The sequence below is a fragment of the Bombus pyrosoma genome, linkage group LG8 (genome assembly GCF_014825855.1).
Source record: "Bombus pyrosoma isolate SC7728 linkage group LG8, ASM1482585v1, whole genome shotgun sequence".
Classification (NCBI taxonomy): Eukaryota; Metazoa; Arthropoda; class Insecta; order Hymenoptera; family Apidae; genus Bombus; species Bombus pyrosoma.
Window position 1 is genome coordinate 7041527 of NC_057777.1, and position 22115 is coordinate 7063641.

General features: G+C 45.1%; 1 protein-coding gene across 5 annotated transcripts in view; it reads right to left on the reverse strand.

Annotated features, from left to right (window-relative positions):
- LOC122569931 overlaps positions 1-22115 on the reverse strand; it is an 81393-nt gene that overhangs the window by 24779 nt on the left and 34499 nt on the right. For 3 of the 5 annotated variants that reach the window (XM_043731606.1, XM_043731607.1, XM_043731608.1), the window contains 2 exons: positions 8567-8751; positions 7488-7769 (listed from right to left, as the gene is read on the reverse strand). In XM_043731606.1, the coding sequence (XP_043587541.1) occupies positions 7488-7682 (195 nt within the window). In that variant the 5' untranslated portion in view covers positions 7683-7769; positions 8567-8751. Of the gene's footprint in view, positions 1-7487; positions 7770-8566; positions 8752-17992; positions 18276-22115 lie in introns of those variants that run through there. The other 2 variants (XM_043731609.1, XM_043731610.1) reach the window with 2 other exon arrangements.

A 22115-nucleotide genomic window follows, 5' to 3' on the forward strand; every position in this document is an offset into this window, starting at 1 on the left:
AATTTCATAAATCGAAATACAGAAAGGAAGGACAAGTACATTTATAAGAATCACTCGTCTCTTTCTTAAGATAAGGGGCATCGATTTCGCAGTAATCGTGTCTAGTGATAACACGTAATAAGGTAAAGGAGTATGCAAGAAGATGGAAAAGCTGCATGAGAGGCAGAGTTGATCGAGCTAACTGCTGACAGAGCTCCAATGACGTTAACATCTGACGTTTATTCAAATAAGTTGGACGAACGATCGATTAGGATATTTACGCGGTAAACAACCGCGTGAGGGCATAAATTTTTGTGAAATACAGTTATCCGTGGGAACGGTGCTGGGATCGCGTGCGAGCTGAAATTGCAAGTTTCGTGGAGGCGTGGAGTGGATCGGTGGATCCCGAAGGGCCTGCGAATAGGTGGCGCGATTCTTCGTCATCGCGAAGCTTGGTCTGCGAATTGCTACGTTGAAAACGTGGCTCGCGAGACGTCGAGACAGCTGCGACAATGTAGATGTACGCCAATAGGGGCCGAGGGAAACGAGCAAGAGCCAGATCTAATGAAAAATATTAAACTCCGAGACACGAGTAAAGCAAATTAATCTTCTACGCCACTGCCGATGGTAGGAGAGAGAAGGAGAATTGGTTGTGCGTTTGTGTGTGTGTGTTTCGAGGGAAGAGAAGCGTGACTCAGTGTGAACGCAGACGACAAAAGAGAGAGAGAGAGAGAGAGAGAGGGGAAGGGAGAGAGAGAAAGCGAGAGGAAGGACGGGGAAAAAAGTACTTACGGCTGTACGAAAATATCGATTATATTTTTTTACGAGTTCACTCGCTTCGGCGGGTGTTAATTTCGTGAAACGACCTTTTCCTTCGCCACGCGTCGCTCGTAAAATCCCATTAACACGTGCGAGAGCACTCGTCCTCTCTGTCTCTCTCTTTCTCTCTCTCTCTCTCTCTCTCTCTCTGTTTGCTACTCGTGCTTTCGCCATCCTCTTTCTTCGTCCGTCCGGTTATCCCGACGCGCACCGGGAGAAAATTCAAGCGCGCGTTTCCCACCCGGGCTTTTGAAGAATCACCAACGCGCCCGCCGATTTTCCCCGGGGTGTCGGTGAGACCGGCTGCGTTTTCACTACTTTCTTTTTTTTTCTTTCTTTTTTTCACGCCGGTGTCACCGAATTTCGACCTCCTTTTTCTCTTCGTTTCATTGCCGGCAACGCGTCGTTTAATGAACGCTTTGTTTACCTGCCCGTCGGTGTTAATCGAGTCTTTGTCGAGCGCGTGCTCCAAGAACGAATCTCTCGTCGAACAAACCTTTTCTATTTATGTTTGCACGAGTGGGTGGATCGTGTGTGCTCTGACCGGAGAAGCACGATCTTTATTCCGCGGCATTAATTAACGTGTTCATTGCGTACGACGCGAATCCAAGTTGCCGTGTGGCTGTAACTTACGTACAACCCCGTTCCCATGAGTATTCGTTTGCTTAGCGCGATTTAAATAAACTTACAGAATCATCAGGATATTATCGAAACGTTGGAGAATTATCGTCTCACTGGAAACGTTAAACCGGCTAAAGAACGCATACACGTACGTGGAACATCGTAATGATTAGATTGTGGATACTTGTGCATTTATGTAAGACTATCAATTTATGGAAAACCGTACGGTATACGTAGAAATATATAAAAGTGCAGAAAATATCCACGATAAAGTATTCGTAATTTAGCGCCGGTTTTAAATCTTTAATAAATGAAACGAATCTCTATTCAAGTTTTGTTCCTTCAGTTGCGCTCATAAAAACATAAATTTCCATAAAAATCCGCAGTCTGGTAATAACAATCTGCATTTCCTATAACGAAACGAATCTTTCCCTTGCCTCTATAGATCTATCGCCTCTTTCCATTACCATTACGTACCGTTGCAGATATCAAACGATATTACGATGCAATAAGATATTGATTATTAGTGGCCGATCGTTTTCATATCGCGATATCTCGCAGCAAATCGCATATGTAGATGATTTTCGGGCGAGCGTCGCGGCCACGCTCGGCTGTTGGCTCACGGAATAAAGGCGTACTATTATTTATACAGTTAGGAAGCGGCGCGTCGTGTTTTTTAGAACACAGGATGTCCGGGTTTAACGACCCTGGCACCTGGCAACCCTTCTGGCACGGCATATAATTACCCGCGAGGCACACGGTGTTGTAATGTGCATCTCCTGTTGGCGGGATAGAACCTGAGAACACGCGTGGATATCATCGTCACGGTCGCAGACCGCGAGGAATCTCACTGTCGTTTTCTTTGCGTTTCCGCGCCCGCTTTGATCGATAGACCGACCCCGATTGTCGGTTCACATAGTGACCAACGATCGAAAAATAGCGGCAACGATCGAACCGAACAACCGCCAGTTGACTAGGTTCCCAGACGATTCGTAGTTAAAGTGGCGCGATCCTTTACCTTTTCCCGGAGATCTTTGCACGACGACTTCCAACGACTTGGGACTCGTCCAACCTTGGGATTCGTTTCGCGAAATTGATTCCCATCGAGGTCGAAACGTCGAAACGAAAGTGAAGGTCGGTCGATCGAGGTGTTAGATTTTGAACGTCACATGCTGACTGGAATACGCGAGAGATCGGAATATACTTAGGTTCCGTGACGAGTCGGGAAATTCAGTGAACGGTGAATTTCGCATAAATGAAAAATGAATTTAACCTAGAAACTATTCGGTATCTAGTACGGTGTATACATAGAATCTGGTCTATAGGTGAAAACTGCTTTTGAAAAAATAGGTCGCGATGCGGTTAGTCGGCACGGCCATCCTTGAGCGTATCCGTTCAGCGATTTTAACGCGAGAGAATTTTTCATTTTCATTTCATTGGATCGCCTTGCCAATAGCATCTTTTTCATCCTCGAGCTTCTCAAAGAATATAAAAGAGACTCGGCTCGATGTCGCGTCTATTCCAGAGATTAACGGAACGTTGGTCGTCAAGAGAAACCATCGGTCCAACTGTTAAACCGCATTTTTATGAAACCGTGTCTTCCATATGGTCGCAGATCGGAAAATGCTTAAGACGATTACTATAATACCGCGTGTATCATTTTCTTATAATACAACGTTTCAAATGAGATAATAGCCGTTCAACGTTTACATAATTACCAGTTGATTTTACATGTTTATTTAAGTGTGCCTAAGTGTTTATACCGATCACGGGTATACATCTTAGCTGTCGAACAGACGAACGAATTCACTTTTCTTCTGTTTGCACGTGTTCGTCACGAAATCGATATTTTTTCCGTCAACGTGTCTCGACGATTCGACTCGATGGTGTTTCTTCTATGCCAGTTACGAAACGAACCTTATCTTGGCCAATCTCTCTAACGAGTTTAACGACGTGCACAGGAATATCGTATCGGTAGAAATTGTCCTGGGCTTTAAAATATTCACAAAACACGGCCATCCATTCATTTAATAACAATAGTCGGAAATCAAGCTGTCTGCATCAGGGATCGTCGGGTCCCGGCACTTGAAATCGGTTTATTTTACGAAAAAGACGACCTCAGCTGCCACGTGCAAAGCCAAAAGCGTTACATCGAACAGCAATCGATATTTAACCTCTCACCGGCGGCGATCGTGAAAACGAACAACAAGGAAGTAAACGCACCACCGTCATAAAACAAACCACAACATTGTAGCACGACTGATGTTACATTTTGATCGTACCACCGCCTCTGTCGTTTATATTTCAATCCGAGCGAGTATTTCCACCTACGCTGTCATTCGCGTATATCTTGCCGTTCGTATTTTCCGTGGTCTTTCTCGCAAAAAAAAAAGAAGAGAAAAAAGGAAGAAGAAAAAAGGAAAAAGAGAAGAAAAAACGTGACAAGTCTCTCGCTAAAGTACCTCGCCACTTTGACCGGCTATCGAAATATAAACGCGTCTATCTTTTGATTTATCTATCGAAAATACGTTCTACGAATTGTCGGGATAAGACCTTTCGAGAAAATTTCGAAATTTGCGAAATTTCAGACTGTAGGGATAATAAACTCGTTGCTAGATGCTTACGGAGTTACGGCGAAAACAAATGAACTCGTTAATTGACTTTCCAATCTCTCGGATATAATAACAACTTTTTTATTCACAGATGCACTACTTTTGAATACGTGGTGTTCCATCGCTATCAAAAACGAAATATCATCGGGCAAAACAATGGAGACGGGAGAAAAAGCAACTTCTATTTTCCCCCTCATTCGCGATCGCATCTACGATCATCGAGTACACCTGGATACAGGTGGCAGAGGCTAGGGGAGCAGCTGTCTGTTATTCCTGACCTTACGAGCCGCGATGGGATCTGGACAGTTCAACCAACCACTCTAGTCGCGTGACAAACGTTTCGAGTAATTGCGAACACCTTTACTCGAGATCGAAAAGTGCATTTGAAATCGAAGACGAATCGTTCATATGGAAGACACTTTTTCTCGAACGAAGAAACCGATCAACGTAGATTAAAATGCAGCGAGAATTAAAAAACGAAAGAATAAGTCTTCGTCGAAGATGGAAACCCTAAGAGACTTTACAAGTGCGAAAACAAGCGAAAATTCGAATTTCGAGATTCCTTTTCTTCGACTTTCGTACAATACGAAAAATGTCAGAAACTCGTAAGACGGTCCCCTTCGTAATAATTTTCGCTACAGTAATTTAATAGCGGTATAGTGATTTTCGTTTCGTAAATCTCAGCGACCCTAAGGCCACGGTAACTCGAAGATTTCAGTTCTCCCCTTGACATTCGAATTACGCAGGTTGAACCGTATTTCTGTACGGGGGTGTACGTGGAAAGGGAGGCATGGGTGGACCCCCTGGTTACACGTTGGTGTCGTTTTTGATCCCGAGGGGTGTCTCGAAGAGTGCGCGCACTCGTCCGCGCGTTGGCTTTTGTTTTCCGGCGCGATGACGCGGCGGCGGCGGCGGCGTCCGCGCGACATCACCCTCTCCTCTATTTCTCGTTGTGTGTGTTGCCGGTTTCCCGCGCGGAGCGGCGCGGCACGGCACGGCATCGCGACGCGCGCGCGACCAAGCCTCCCGGTGTGTACGAGGCCGAAAAGGAACGAGGAAAAAGGCCGCGCGCGTCGGCGTCGCTCGGTGGCGGCATTCTAAATTTAGGAGGAAGTATTGATTTTACAATTTGGACCCCTCCCAAAGTAAAAAATAAACCAAGCCAAACGTACTCTACTTTGATAGAGTGCCTCTCCTCTGCGCGGCTCGTTTCGACGCACAGCCGAGACGGAGATACAAAAAGGGAAACATGGAAGGGGTGGCGGCGAGCCGTCGGGCTCGAAAGGGAGGGGGTGAAACAGCCCCCGCGAAATGGGGCGGGAGGGGGGGAGAAGAAAAGAAGAAGATAGCGATTGCCAGGGAAAGTGAGAGGGTGAGAGGCTAAGGGGGCGAAACGAAGCACAGCGGGAGCAAAGCTAGAGCGAAAGAAGAAAAAGAAAGACAGAAACGAAAAAAAAAGAAAGAAAGAAAGAAAGAAAGAAAGAAAAGGGTGGAGGTGGAGGTTGGTTGAACGGGAGTCGGCTGGGGCCGAAGGAGAACCACCGTTCTTTCTTCGAGGGGGTGGGGAACAGAGAGTGGCGAAATACCGTAGTTCTAGCCTGGTAAGAAACAAAGAACAGAAAATTGATCGTTTGTTAAGTTTTATGTTCCCCGGGGCAGGCGAGGGTGGTCTGCCGCCCCCACCCTTCTCCGTTGACTTTTCCTCTCGCTCTATCGTTCGTCCTCGGCTTCGTCGGCCGGCTCGTCTCGTCTCTTTCCACCCGCCTCGCGACGCGCAATAAGACGAATCGAGGAAATTCTCCGCCCGGCACTGCGCCGCCAACCAAGAGGTGGGCACGCAGAAAAACCTACCAAGAGAGAGAGAGAGAGAGAGAGAGAAAGAGAGAGAGAGAAAGAAAGGGATAGGCGAAACGGGGCTCGGCAGAGAACCGATAGAGAGACACGTGTATGAGGAAAAACGCAAGAGGATGAAACGGATGAACGCTATCGTCCAAGTCAATGGAAGCTGGACGAGATTGGGTCCTCCCGTTGTCGTCTACTCGCCAGCTTTTTCCACTCTCCAAGGATGGAGTTTAATTACGGAAAAACGCGTTTCTAGAACTGGCAATTTTTCTTTTTATTTTTTTTCTCTTTTTGTTTTTCTTTCGAAAATCATCGAATTTCTTTCCGGAATCGCACTCCGTTTAACTGGGAACGATGACGATTTCAGACGCAACCGCTTAATCCGAACCGATTTTTCCAACGCGATTTCGATTCGTGCAACAACTTTTTTGCTCCTGGTTTAAGGGTACGGAAAAAGAAAGAGGAAATGTAGCCGGAATGTGTGTGTGTGTAGCAATTTAGGCGAAAAAAGGGCGGAAAACTGTGTATCCAATTTACGGAAAGTGAAAATGGAGTACTATGCGTTTCGACGATGATACAATGCACCTGTAACGCGTTAAACGACGCAGAGCGAACGAGCGTGTGCCTCTAAAACATTTCAAAGCGTAAAATAGCTGAAACCGAACGCACGCGTGGAAAAGGGATTTTAAAGGGAATAGAAGGTTATCGAGTTGGACCAAGGGCAGAGTTTATCACCGTTAAAGGGCTACGGTTCAGCTATAACAATTATTCTTTCGGTTTAACATCCACGGATATTCTAACGAATTTTCCCTTTCCAAAATACCAGCTTTTTCGTGTACGAGCGGATTTTAAATTTTTCATCAGCTTGTTCAGCTCGCCCAGTATAAAGACACAAAACGTGTCAAATATTAAATATTTTCACGTTTCCTGTTGGAATTAAGTGACACGTGTCAATTAATCCGCCAAGTTGAATCATTTATATAGAGTAAAATGTAAAATCCGATGGTAATGCGATAGTAACGAAGATTCTTCCGCACGTTGCCTTTAATAAAACACGCGATACTCGCTATACAAAGTTCACCAAGCTTTCGTCAAACCAAAGTTAATACGAATGGAAAGGTTCGTAACAAAAACGATCCTTGTCCATGATCTTGCTCAAAAAAAAAAAAAAAGAAAAAAAAAAAGAAAAAAAGAACACTCCAGTTGAAATTTAACATCGATTGAATTCTTTCAAACGATACATTCATCGTACTGTACGATTGTTGCGATTGTCTCTGGCAATTATATCAGAATACGATTGTATTCGATTAATTTATCAACTTTATCTAATTAAATTACAAAGTTGCTGATCTTTCAACGACAGACGAATTCCTACAAAAACGATAAATCGTTTCTCGCAATATCGATTGCATCGTGCCGTGTGTCTCGCTTTTGCCTACTAAAAATTCGAAAGATTTAACAAGGGTTGTTTTCGTTGCGAAGCCGATTAATTTCATGCATCGCAAGATATAATTTTCCACGTTGAACCGATGAATTCGCGGAAATTCGAACGTTGGTCGCTGCACGTGACAAAAAGGGCAACGCGGGGGAATGTTAAAACGTGTCTTTGTTTACCTTGTGCGCTCTGAGAGTCTTGCCCTCGCAGGCTAAAGTGACGTCGCAATAAGCTTGTCGCTCGAGCAGCTGTGAGAACATGGTCTGTAGGTTGCTGTGATGGTATTTCCATCGTAGGCAATATTGTTGGGGGAACATGTTGGAGGATGACGTCGCGGGTGGTGTCGTTGCTGAACTGCCTCGTTGCTGAAGCATGCGCGGATCTGGCACCGCCAGTAGCTTGTCCAAGCCAAAGATCCGTTCTTGCGGTTCACCGTAATCCCACCACCTTCCTTCTTCGTTCTGCAACATTAATCTCGGGTCAGGAAGATCGCAATTTTTGACCATTCCACGCAACGCTACTAGCTAAACCGGTAATTACAGATTTTGGTCGAACAAGTGTACATATCTTTCTCTTTCGAGGAATAGGCGTTGCTCATTCGAAAGCAGGAATTAAAAAAGACGCGAGGTATCGAGTAACCAGCGCGGCGAACGTTGCGACTGATCGTGAAACGAATCTTTATAGGAAATTACCTTAATTGCCAGGCAAAGGGTCGTTTCTACGCTGCACGATATACGCGTATCGCAATTTAATAGTCGATTTATAAGGCGATAGTTTTCGAGTTCCCACGATACTCGCCTCGGCGAGTATGTTTTCTGCTTGGATATTAATCGGCAAGCTTTCAGCGAGGAGAAGCTAAAAGAAAAGGAGCAATCGAAAAATCGGCGTGTTATAATTAACGACGATAATATTTAAATATTTTATTGGCAAGAAGCTGGCGTAAAAATCCGCGGTCTAATTACAGCTAACAGAAAATTACGTTTGAAAATGACTACACTACGCGATTCAATAGCACGCTGTAATTGATACGTTTCCTGTTAGGTCATTTTGTTCCGCGCATTTCCGCAACGTCTGGCAAGCGTAGTAGAACTGTTGCATTTACGACTTTTTATTTCTTCCGGTTCTACGTTAGTTCGATGCTACAGTTCGACGCTATTTACAACGCATCCGCGATGTAAATGAGAATTGAGCGTGCAAACAGGGGACGAGGAAAAAGCTAACGCACGGAAACTTGCGTACGTTCGGAAAAGGCTCTTACAGAAGGTATCGGTCGATGCGCAGTCAGTCGACAGGCTCGTTCTCCAAGTCGAAGCAACCCGGACCTCTGTCAACCGGATGAATGCCTGTAACACGGTGGCCTTCGAAGCATTTACACGCGAGTCCGTTCGAACGTGCACCTCGATCACGGCTGCCCCTGACGATCCTCAGTCTCACGTGTTTTCTCTGTAACATGCGGATAAAGGGATTGGCCATCAGACAGAGTCGATCTGAGAGTGCAACGCGCCTTAAAAAATTCCATCTTCGCATCCGTTTCGCTCGGGTTTCGTTCGAACAAAGCTACTTCGAGTTTCAGTTTCATTCACCAAAGGCTCCACTTGATTTAGATATTAGGAGATGAAAGTTATTTGATTGCGCGTTAATCAAGGAAGACGATATTTTCGACGTGCTACGTCGTACAATTTATATCATCGGTTATCGGAACACCGATCATCGGTTATGGAAACATCGGTTGATAGAAAATACGATACTGAACCTTCTACCGTGTCTTCGTTTATGGAATTTGCTATTTTTGTTACAGATAAATAAATAATAATATGTTATATCGATGAGCGCTAAAACCAACTAAAATTGATTCGTCTCTGTTAACTCTTAGTTCTGCGAATATAAATGTTTCTCGTTAAGGTTCGATTACAGAATTAGATTCCAATCGTCTGGATCTAGTTCGATGAGGTTTATGTATCTCGCGTTTGTTTTTCCCTCTCATCGCCCCTGCTAATTTCCATTAGTTTCATTTACATCGATTATATTATATTCAGTTTGAACCAGTCGCCGATAGCTGGTTTTCCATTGTGCGCCGATGACCACCGATAGAAACACCAGACGTGGCAACGTGTTTAATTTACAACTTCACCGAGGGATACGACCGACTGCTTTTATGAAGCAATTTGCTGCGATGCTTACTCGCTTATGACTTCGCTGGGCGGTTAAGTACAGAGGAAAGAAACTAAGAAATTCCGCTCTCGGAGAGTCTAATAATTGCTTCCTACCATCGTTTGTCTCGCAGCAACGATATTAATTGATAATTGAAAAACTTTCTGAAAAACAGATCGAAGGATTTTTGTTGGATAATAATCGCAAACAAGCGGCACGTGCGCGACTCGACGTTATACAGCAACGTGTTAATTACATTCGCAAAAATTCGAATTTTTCCGTGAATCCAGCGGTCGTCGATTGATCCTCTTTAAAAAAAAAAAAAAATCGTGGAAACAAGGACAGAGAGTAAAAAATTCAGCACTTAAAAATTGCAATTCCTTTCGAAAATTCCAGGAATTAAATTAGAAAGTTGTAACGAAGAACAGAATGCAGAACGAGGAAATAATGTCTGTTATGTCTAATTCAACGAGATTAGATTACTGCAGCTGAATTTCTTCTGCAGTTGTTTGAAAAGATTGGAAACGAAGGGAGATCGATGCGAGGAGCGGGATGATTTCGCGGGGGAAAGAAAGTTGCCGGGAAAACTCCGGGAAAAAGAAGTTTTCATTGCATTATCTGGAAACGATTAACGTGAGCCGCGTGTATCTATTAGCATAATTATCGAGAGTGACTTTGTAAAATCGTGAAAGTCGAATATCGACATTTAACTTTCATCGGCTTCGCCGGCCGCTGATGAAGTTCCATTAGAAACGAATCGGAAAGCTGATTTGGCGAATTTCTGATTAAAACTGGCCACGTCCAGTCACATGTGGTTATAATCTAATGGAGAAGTGACACGCGATCAATTGTCCCGTGTAACGTTGTTTATTTCGTCAATTAAATCCAGATTAATCTCCGATCTACGATTGTCGTGAATTAGAAAAGACACGGATTCCGATGAAGATTCGTGTCCGTGTTAAAAATTCAATGCCAATTTTTGCCGAATCTTCCACAATCGATTGAACTTCGTTTCGGGGCGCACGGAATTTGTGACTTTTTTGAAAAATAACACTCGTGTCATTAGAATATGACACACTTTCACCAGTTTATTGCATCGCAAGAGGCAACTTGAAATTTACCATCGTTTAATAAAGTTTAATTATTTAGCAATAAATAATCGAATGTACAAAAATCTGTGTTTGTAACGTCATCGCTGTTCTGTAGTTTCCGAGGTTTGTCAAAGTGGCTTCCGTGCGGCTTAATCGTCAACCACGTTAAAGAAGAGAACTTGGTTTTCTATAGAAACGTGACGTGCCGCGTTCTTCATCTTACAGTCTTCGCGCGTTATAAAAGACGCGTTACACAGTCGAAGCGTCTCAAAACGAAGTCCATCCTCTAATCTTTCTTTCGTTTTTCTTTTTTGTTGGCGTAAACACGAAAAAAAGTAGGGAATAATTTTGAATGGAACGCGCATCATCTTCCGGTTTCCAGTCAGTAAACTAGTCAACGTATCTTATCGAGGACGGAGGGTAATATCTAAGGCAGAGAGTTTAGGCTGCACGCTCGACTGCGGTTTTAAAATTCCCCGCAGGCAAGCAAGCCACCATGGAACTCGTCGGTGGATCGTGGGAATCAATAAATTCCCCGTATCGGAAAACGCTGAGGGTACAATACGCGGAAAAATCGACAAGGCGCGAATTTGCACGAAATTACGACCCCTTCTCTCTTTCATCGTCTTCTCAATTTCGTACACCAACATATTTTTATCTCCCCCCTCTCTCTCTCTCTCTCTCTTTCTACACTCCTTTTTTTTTTCATCTCTCATCGTATTACCAGTCTCCCTGTTCCTCCTACTGGATTCTCCTATTGTCTTTTTACGTCCTCGATCTCTCCTCTACGAACGGCCCCTCATTTTCTACACTTTTCTCTCCGTCCCCTTTCTAATTTTCATCTCTCGAATTCCTCCGTCACCACCGCGTCTTACCTTACATTTGCCTTTTTTCCCCTCTTGGCCGAAAAAATGCCGATGGCGCGTCAAAAGACCGTTCTCCACGAGGTAACCGGATGTCAAACATTTTTGTCGGGGCTGGAGGGCAGCTCGGTATTCAGGTCTCGTTACGTACACGGGGATAGCACACACGGACAAGGAGCGTAGGAAGCACGGGCGCGCGAAAACGATGCTCGCTCGGTAGCCTAGATTCCCTGAGATACTTTCTATTGTGTTTACGGTTCGGATTAGAGTACCTTTCGCCGTTGAGAAAATGCCCGACTCAACGGGACGCGGAAGAGCGCTGGCAAGCGGTGACCTTTTCGAAATCCGGATCAAATTGGGAAATCGGGTTAACCCCTCGCCGGCGGGACACCCGTCGCTCCTACGATCCGAGATAACAGCGACGAGCACGACAATCGTGACTGTCGTTTGCTAATTAACTTACACGTGGATAGCGTTCGAACCAATTCGAACGTCGACAAGTGTCGAAACGTTGATTCGTATCCTTAGCATCGACGAGAATTGTCTATGGACGCGAATCGAGTTTTAAAATTCGCGCGTCTCTTCCATTTCCGTGTTCCGTGTTCACTAAAAGAGCTAAACATCTTTCGTCAAATTTTACGAGTCACACGAGTTACGAATTGTCGATGCTAACAAAGTTATGCGAGAAAGTTTGTTAATTAAAACGAACGAAACTGTTGCCTATGGTCGATTGGATCCGCGAATCAGCCGATCATCGTATTTAGTGTAAAACTGTCGAATTATACGAAACGAGAGTTTGCAATCTATATATATACATATATATCGGGTAACTGGTAGATTTACCGGTATTATTAGTTGTTTAATCGTGGTATTCGAGGGAACATTGGTAACCGATGATCCGACTAGAGCAAAGTGGAAAATCGTAACGTTTCTCGAACTAACCGAACGTTCGGAATTTAGAACAGTACGGTACATTCGATATGTTTGAAGCGCGCTCGTACCAATACGAGGCTCGGGTCTACTACGGTTCAACGAATAATTGTAGGAAATTTTTATTCGCGAAATACTGGGAATACTGAATTTTGATATTACTAGGTATTTTCAAGAAAGTAATTAAAACCGGAAAGCCGAAATTAAAAGAAGAGCGTGGTACGCAGCGTAATGGTAGGGATGAGAAGCCCGATTTTAATTATAGTTCCTCTAAAACCACTCGGTTTCTGAATTAATAAAGGAAGGATTGGAACCAAAGAGAGTAGCCGAGCCTCTTCTCTTTTCAATTCCTTCCTAGAACGCGTTAAAATCAACGGCGCATTAATTCCGAAGTTCTCGTTAAACCGATACCGATACTAATACACGGAAGAATCGTGGTGGAATTTTTCCGAGCATCGAGCCGGTCATCTTTTATTTTCTTTTTCGCTGGAAAAATCCGTGTGGTCACGACGACGACAACGACAACGACAACGACAACGACGACGACGACGACGACGCGGTGTTCTTTCGTTCGCAGGTTGCGAACTCTACAAATTAATCGGAAGATTAATTCGCGATCGTTTCTCTAACTTTTGAAACGGTCGATGAGCCACTCGTGAATTCACCGAGCTTCTTCCGCCCCTTTTTTCCTTCGATTATTCCGCCGACCGAAGCGTTTATTGCTGCGTGGCGAACGAGCCGCGCCGAGTGGCCTCGTCGAGAGGCCAGAATACTGTTATAATTCACGTAATCGAACCGTTTACGCCACCGGCCACTGGAAAATCGTAAAAACAGTTGAACCGTACGCGCACTTGGTTATTCACCTGCCATGCGTTTCCCAAATTTCTCGATGCACCTCACTAAACCAGACTCGAATCTACGCGATCGTTTCAGCGTACACCGCGTCTCGCGGCGCGACTATTTTTATACAGTTTCGTTATCGATCGACGGAAGATTAGAAGCTTTATAATCCTAACGGTAGAAATACTTGAAAAATATTGAAAGAATATGACGGCGTGAAAACTACATAATGGAGGAATAACATCGTTAAATCAACGCGAGACCGGCAGCGATAGCAAGATTTCTGCGTTCTATTCGGAGGTTCAGGGTTCGATTCTCCATATCCTTTAGAATGTTTATCGTAAGTCATTTTTCGCCTGAATTTAATATAACGTAAGTTGCGCCAGTCTGTATTTATACGTTTCAAGCGAATTCTTTCGAATATTTAGGAAATTCTCTGTAACTTCAAAATTTCCCGAATTCGACGCGTATTTATCCTCTCAGCTACTGAAATAGAGCATTTTGAAGATATACGCTCTCGGTTCCTAAAACACAGAGAGAGAGAGAGTACTACACTATTACATATATCGAGCCCCCGAGTAACTACAATGGCGTCATTCATGGACAAAAACAAGAAATTATGGAATATAAATATTATTATATGTATATAAAATATGCCAAGATCGGTTAGATAACACCACACATACATAAAGAAGTGAGAAAAAAACGCGTTGAAAAATTGAAGAGACGAATGTGTTTTTCCGTACGTCAAAGTGGAAAAAATATAAGAATTCCACGTGGCGTGAACGATAGATGCACGAAAGTTTCTGAAACAAAGTAGCCCCGCGAGAGAGAGAGAGAGAGAGAGAGACAAAACAGACAGACTCTTTCAAAGGCGGGAAAATTTTTCGATTCGTCTCGAAAGGCAGCGGTGAAAACCTCCGAGAAGTTTGAAAACAATAAATCAACGCGGAGGAAGCAGGTTTAATTAACCTTAAACGTCAGACAAAGGTATGGCGGATCTGAATTTGGAGCGAAAAAAAAAAAAAAATAGAAGAAGTTTTCTGGAAACTTTGCGAGCAACGATTGAAAGTAACTCTCCGGGATACTTTTGAATAGCTCCGGGCCAACGACAATCGGCGAAAGTTGAAACTTTGGCAGGCGGGAAGCCATGAAACTTCCAAGACTGCAATTAACCGTGGAACAACTAAAAGATAATTCGTAGGGCAAGTTAGCGAAGGAATTATTTTCTTTCGATTAAAAAAAAAAAAAGAAAGAAAAGAAGAAGAAGGTAACGAAGGAAAGAGAAAAGAAGAAGAAGAAGTGGAGACTATCTAAAAGCGAAACTGTCGAAGTATGCGCAGCAGCGAGAGACGTCGCCGCGTCGCAGGGATTTCCGATAAAAATCTGTTCTTTCGAAAGGTCAAAGAGGATCTCGAGGAATTCTATGCTGACGTAACTGCTTATTATCGTTACAGAGGGCGTTTTATCAGCTGTTCGTATCACATTCGCGAGGAAAAGCGAGACGACGAAAGCCGTTGGAACGTAGAGAAAATTTGCGAATGGTCTTATTGAAAATGCTTCGTTCCTTGAGCGTGACAGGTTCGACGCCCTTTTTATCGACTTCTCGCGTACCATCTTTCGCTTCCACGTTGCTTTTTCTATCGCGATACCGTCCCTCCCTCTTCCTTGTCCCTCCATCTCACTACGCTGCAAAGATCTTGCATATACGCGCAACGATAGTTGGGCATAACGGTTCCGCGGTCGCGAGTTACTGCACGAGAAGACAAGACGAGCGAAACAAGAACATTCCCCTCCCTGCAAGTACGTTCCGCCGACTCCATTTATTTTCTGGAAAACGGGTTACTCAGCTTTTCGTTATCACCAACATGTACCATAAATTGATTCCACTTATCTTCCATTCACCGTGAGCTATTTCGAAACACGATTCTCCGAGAATTAGAGAATCTCCGAGAAAACAAAGTGAAGCAGATTGCAGCAGAACGAACCAGAGTGAATCAAAGCGAACCTAACGAAACCGAAATCAACTGGAACGAACCCGATCGTACAATTATTCTTCCGTTCCGGCGACGAAATTTCCATAGACCAGGCACGACAGAAACGTTCCTTCCTCGTCGCGGGACGAATTTTCAGATTCGTAAATACGGTTCGCTCTGACCGACTTTCCTAGCGATTTCTTTTCTTTTTTTTCTCTTTTTTTTTTTTGTTTTATGGGAAGCGACAAAGAGCCGCGCAACGAGACCCACGATAGTGGCTTTATCGCGCACTTCGAGATAAACCTCGCCGCACGCTGCGTCGAGATCATTTTCTCTCGTTCTCTTTCGTCGATTCTCTCTCGTGCACACGAGGGGGGCGGATACACACTGCTTGCTTTTCCTCGTGCACGCACGTGCCACGTTACATACAACCTTCTCCCGTTTCGTGGAAAAGAGAACGTATACATATACAGAGAGAGAGAGAGAGAGAGAGAGAGGGAGGTAGAGAAAGCGAAAAAGAGAGAGATAATTGAACGAATGCAGAGTCACTGGTCGCAGCAAGGAGATCGCCTCGTTTCATGGATTCTATTGATTTCCACCGGAAACATCAACGTCCCGACACAACAAGTGGTGACGAAACGTCGAACCCGTGACGAAAACAAACGCGCGAACGCGTGGAAATTGAAAATCACCGTTCCCAGGCGCGTTTTCCACGGTACCGAGCTAGTCGAGGTGTCGACAATATTTGCAGCTAGATCTACGTGTATGGAATTTTTTTTTCCCCCGTATGTTTGGAAACGAGCATTTCCATCGGCCATTTCAATCGCGAAGTCGATTCGAGAAGCGTCACGCTAAAAAATATTTGTCCCGCGCGAATGGTTTGTCGCTTGGCAAACATTCGAAAATCATCGAGACCACGGCGCAGTACGAAGGTGGGAGGTGTGAAAAGTCAAGGAAAGTAAAAGTTGCTCGGTACCATCCCCGGCTTCAGATCCTACGCGTCCCCCTTTGAAAAGTTTCACCGAAGCGTCGTGGTTTTAAAATTCCAGCTTGGGGAAAAAAGAGAAAGAAAAAAAGGGGGGAGGGAGAGAGAGAGAGAGAAGGGAAGAGCACGCGAGGGCGCAAAGCGGCTTGGTCCATCGGGAAAAGTAAATTCTCGAAATTACCTGTTACATAAAAACGAAATTTCCACGGGATGGTCGTAAACTTTCGAGAAGAGAAAAAAAACAGGGCGAGATAAATTCGTAAAAAAGGCGAGCTTTTTGGTTTATTACGCGATATTTCCGCGTAGCTGGAAAGCCGGCTAGGGGAGAGAGGGGACGGGCAAAGTCGACTTAAAAGCGTAAGCTCCGCGAGTTTTACTACGCACGCTACGGTGAAAAAAAAAGGTGACTTGGTCTTTTCGAAAAACGGGCGTAAACTCAAACGCATTTCCCTTTTGGCCCGTCCCCTTTTTCTCTCTATTTTTCCACCCTCTTTTTTTCCATTCTTCCTTTTTTTTTCCTTTTTGTTTTGTTTTATCTACATCGTGCTGCCGGCTGGCGTGCACCGAATGCGAACATCAAAGAGGAGTATAATTACGCGCGTAGCGTCGTTTCCGCGCTCGCCAATTGCGTGCCATAACGCGGCGAGATCGTTTGGGTTTGTGATCGCGTTAGTGCGACCAAAAACAGACTCGGAATAGATAAGGGAAACTTGCCGAAACGACAGAAAACCGCGCTCGATACGGCTCTTCTCGTCTCATCCTCTCGATGAAAAGGATTTTCTTTTGGATAGGAAAATTCGGTTCGCCGAAATATGAGAAACCGATCGATGGAACGGTCATTGGTCAGACTATCGGTGCAACGAACGTCTGACGTATGGCGCGATTAGCGCAATTAGACGCCACTCGGCGACACGCAGGTGAAAGGAGCGACACATTAATCATGCGAGTCACAACATCGGACCGACACGCTCGAACAACTGTAACTGAGAATAAACTTCGCGTTACGCCGGCTCGAAAAGTGTGAAAAACATGGAATATTTTTCACGGTGTAAAGCAAAGTTGTATCTCGGGACGAGAATTTTGACAAAGCGCTGCGAAGTCGAAAATAAAGAGGACTTGCTAGTCACGTAGTCGAACAGGTCGAGTTACTTGCGAGCCAGGATTTCCTCTGTGCTTTCATCTTCGAAAACAACGATGACGAGTAAACGACACCGAAGTAAAAGCGAAAGGGAACGAGCAGAGCATTTTGGTCACGTTCGGGATGCGCCGTGCAATCGGAAGAACTGCGAACTCGTGTAAACTACTTGGCGATTTATATGTGCGCGGCGAAACAGATTTACGAAGATCGTGGCACGGAAAATCGTGCTCGTTTTAATGAAAACCGACGAATGATTTATAATTTACTCGTTTACTGGTCTATAATTGTTTTCGAATATCGCTGCATGCAACGACAGAGATTGTCCGTGTCCAATTAAACGTACTGACGATCAAACGTACACCCAGAGAACACGGATAATTGCCACCTGTTTGCAAGACGCGAAGCGAAAACGCGGCATTTTGTTTGGAAAAATGACGTTTCTTTCCCTCGGTGCGTCGTTTCGCGAGGTACGTTCGCGACGCTTGGAGTGGGCATCGTGACACGACCGAAGCGTGGCATGGAACACGTTCAAGGAAACGAGAGTCGAGTTCAACGAGGATCGCAACACACGCACACGCACACGCACGTATACAAGTGGGAAAACGACAGGTACGCACAAAGACACGGACACGTAACCGCAGAAAAAAGTATGGTGCAACAACAACAGCAGCAACAGACGCACAGACACACTGTATGCAATTACCGCGTACCGAGTCTCGTTTCCACGCGTCGACCACGCGCGCTGCTCTTTGTCCCGTCCCGTCCGCGATCGAGTCAGAAACCGTGGAAAACGAAGGAGGCTCGAGCAAAAAAGCCTTGTGGATCCATTAAGGGTACCAGCCGCGTTCTCGTAAACGCTTCATCGCCGCTTAAGGAGGTTCGCATTCGTAACAACGAGTCACACAAGCACGACAACGTGCAACACCACGACGAATACCACACGACGACGACACCACGACGAACTCTACCACGAAGACGACAATAGAACGACGACGACGACGAGAAGCGAGATGATTGCAAAGACGATTTTCGCGGACACGGGCGCCAGTCGCGGAAATTAAGGAGTCACGTTATAAAACGCAACGACCTACAATGCTACAAATGCCACGGAACCGTCCTGTGTCTCTTCTGGACTCCCCCGTCTCGCCTACCCCCTGCTCGACCAGCCGCCATCGCCGCCGCCACTGCCTCCTTTTCTCCGTTCGTTCGATGTGTATCCCTCCTCCTTTTAGCTTTTTCCTCCCCTTGGCAGCCCCTTCTTAGGCCGACACAGTCCCCTCCCGGCCTAGCCATCGCCAACCACCACCTCCCACTACCTTTCTACGATACGATGCGATACCATACGATACGATACGAAACCAGACGATATGATACGATATGATGTGCGATGCGATGCGATGCGATGCGACGCGATGCGATGCGATGAGACGCGATGCCGCTCCCCTTTGCCCCGCGAAACGATACGCCACTGTGCCTATGCACCATCAGTCGAAAACATACGCCAACTTCCCCTTGTTTCCCTTTATTATTTTTCGATATTACGCTAGAACTCTGCTTGTCTGAATTGTCGGCGGATAATCAGTCCGTATACCGTATACCGTTTGCTTTTCGTTCGCATAATCGAAGCTCGCCTTCGAACAGATGGACTCAGAACAGATGGCGAAAGTTCCATTAATCTGACTAAAATTTCGTTTCGATAACGAAGGCTGCTTCTTCCATTGGCTTCTCTTCTACCACACGCAAACGTATTCCATTGACTTTCTGTCCTTCTTTCGACGTTACGTGGCCGATTGTGATTTTATGGAATTTGGGTGGGGATTGTTTTGCGGGCGCGTCGTTGATGCAGTGTAAGTGCGTCACAGGGCGATGATAAGACACCCGAAGAAAACGGAGGCTCGTACGAGCCATTGCCTGATAAGAGCATGGACAATGCGCAGGAATGTTTTCTGACTGCGTGCGATTACCTGTTTCGTACGGAGGAAAACGGCGATTTTTAAGACTACGACGACGTTGCGACGATACATTGGCATCGTACGAGCGTCAACTATCGGGTATATCTGCTTGCTCGCTTATTTATCTATTTCTCGATTCTTAATTCTTCTAAGAAACGTTTGAATCACGCTCTTGTCTCGACGAACAGAAAGCTACTCTCAGCTAGTCTGATATATGTTTCAACGAAATCTGCGGCGAGATATTGGAACGAAAAATCGTGCGTATCGGCCACGATTATCTCGTTTTTTTGTCAGCGATAGGCAAGTACGACTGTAGCGAAAATGTCTGAAAGAACGTGGCAAGGTTTAATAACGACCCGTTTGTGTATTTTCGAAAGGATTGGAATTTTACAAGTAGGCCTTATCGTGCGGCTCTCCGCCGCTCCGAAGAAATACGTAACCGCATTGATAACCTTTCGTGTAGAACTTCGGCCGGCCGTTCCGAGACGACACGATTTTTCAGAAAATCTTACGCGTGCCCGTGGAAATTTCTCGACCACGGAAGTAACGAAAACGAGAAAGGAAAGAGATTCGTCCATTGATTCGTAGCGGAGAGGGGGAAGAAATGCGAAGATAAGAGCGAGAGCAATTTGTCAGCAGATAAGAGAAAGACGCGTTTACTGGAAGGAACGAAGGCGAAGCCGAAGAGAAAATAGAAGACGGGAAGACGCTGGCGTGTGAAACGAACGAAAAGAACAATCCAGAAGCTCGTGGAACGGCTCTCGGTCGGATTTCTTCCGTTCTAGGGCAGCCCCGATTCTCTTTGCTGATCGCACAATGCGCTTCACGATGTTAAACCATTGCGAATATCAATATTTCTCTTACCAACGATACGCTTATCGTACGTGTGGTTTTTAAACGTTACATCTTCGTTGGAAGATCCGAGTTACAAGACACGAAGTAACACGCGTTGAAGCTACAAGTGGTTCTTCTCTGGTATTATGGGATCCGTAGAGGGGATGATTTTTGCAGCAAACTTTTCCATTTTACGTTAGACGACGAGGAAAATACCGTGTTCGATAAATATATTACGACGCGAATATGTCTGTCGTTGATTGAATTGATCGAAGCTCGCTGCTTGAAGTTAACTAGGGCACCGTCTATCTGTATAGAGAAATTTCATAAACCGGAACCGCGTGTACTTCAAATTCCGAAGAAACGGAGAAACCATCGAGTCGATTCGAAGACGGTAGAAGAAAAACGTGGCAGAGCATAGTGTTTCGATACGAAATACTTGAGAGCGAAAAACACGGTACCGTTAGGTAGAGAAATATAAATCTCTTAAAAATATTAAGACAAGCAACGGTTGCACGATATCTTCGATATTTTGATATTATAGCGAGCAATGTTTTTCAACGTACGGAACAATTTTGTGAAAGATACAGCGCACGACTTGTGCTGGTCTCTTTTTCTCGCTTTGTTTTTGCCTTTGATCCGGCTAAAAATCAATATCTCGACGAAAACACGTTTTTAATTTGTTCGTTCCCCGTGGTAAGTATCGCTGCAAGTTCCCATGGGAACGAGATCATTTCCGCTTATTTCTCAACGTATCCGGGCTCCCAGTTACATCACACGTCGTTATCGCTTTATCCAATGCGAAGACAAAATATTGCTGGGATAAGTTGCTATCCAACGCGTGAGATAGGAGAGGGGGGGGGGGGCGATAATCGATGAGATACGACGACGCTAATCGCGAACGCAGAAAGACGAGGTACTTCTTTGCTCTCTTTCTCTCCACGATAAGCGCCACGTTCTTTTACCTTCGAGCGTTGCCACCGCTTCCGGTTATTGGACGGTGACCAACTGTTCTCCTCGAGTACCACGAAGTCACTGCCAAATTGATTTTTTCCCGAACCATGGCAATTTTCAGCATGGGCCACGCATCCACGCGATCGTTTCGTTTAACCATGCTGCTCTCTTCTCCTCGCCTCTTCTTCGCGTTTCCGCTTTAAACATTTGCCACCCGCCTTCCCCTATGCTTTTTGAACGCTCCGTTCGTAAGAAGATATTGGGTTGGCAACTAAGTGATCGCGGATTTTGTCATTAGACGATATCGACCTATCATTTAGTTACCAAGCCAATAGCAAAGAATACTAAAATCAATTTAAAAAGCTATCCGTGTTTCAATAACATCTACCGAAATAGAAGATCCAACTGCGGGAGAAGAGGCGAGGTAAGTTTGATGCGGTTTTCGACTTGCTAAAAAGTCGACAGAGCGAAGCAAGAACTCGTCGTCGTGTCCAGCAAGACCACATGGATACACAGAATTTTCAACGAGTTACGTGGTGTATGCAAAGCGAGAAAAAATATTGTATTAAGTTACGCTTCATCGAGCCACACGGACTTGCAATCGCGCGTGTGTACACGTTCGCACACGAACGCGTGCCTTCAGCGAGATCCACTAAAGCGAGCGTTAGTCAAGTGCACTCGACGATTACTAGGCGACATACTCCACTGATCTTCATAGCTGTCTTTCCCCCGAGTCAAAGACTGCCGCGAACGATACCGAAAAACCTTTCTATATATCTACCTTTTCTTTGTCTATCGTGGAAATCGGTCCGATTCGTCCTGGATTTCAAGAAAGAACGTTGATTATTTTTGGCCGGTTCGATCGACTTGCCATGCGATTTCCCGACGACAGTCGACGGTGTCACGGCTAAAATAACGAGCAACGCTAAAAATTGAACGATTCCATGTCGATCGATTAAAGAGGATAAATTCCAAAGGGTACGAAGGTCGAGACCAATATCGTTCATCCGGAGCAACGTTGTTGGCCTGACCATTCGTCTGTTCGTCGGATTCTCGCCTTTTCTCTCTCTCTCTCTCTCTCTCTCTCTCTGTC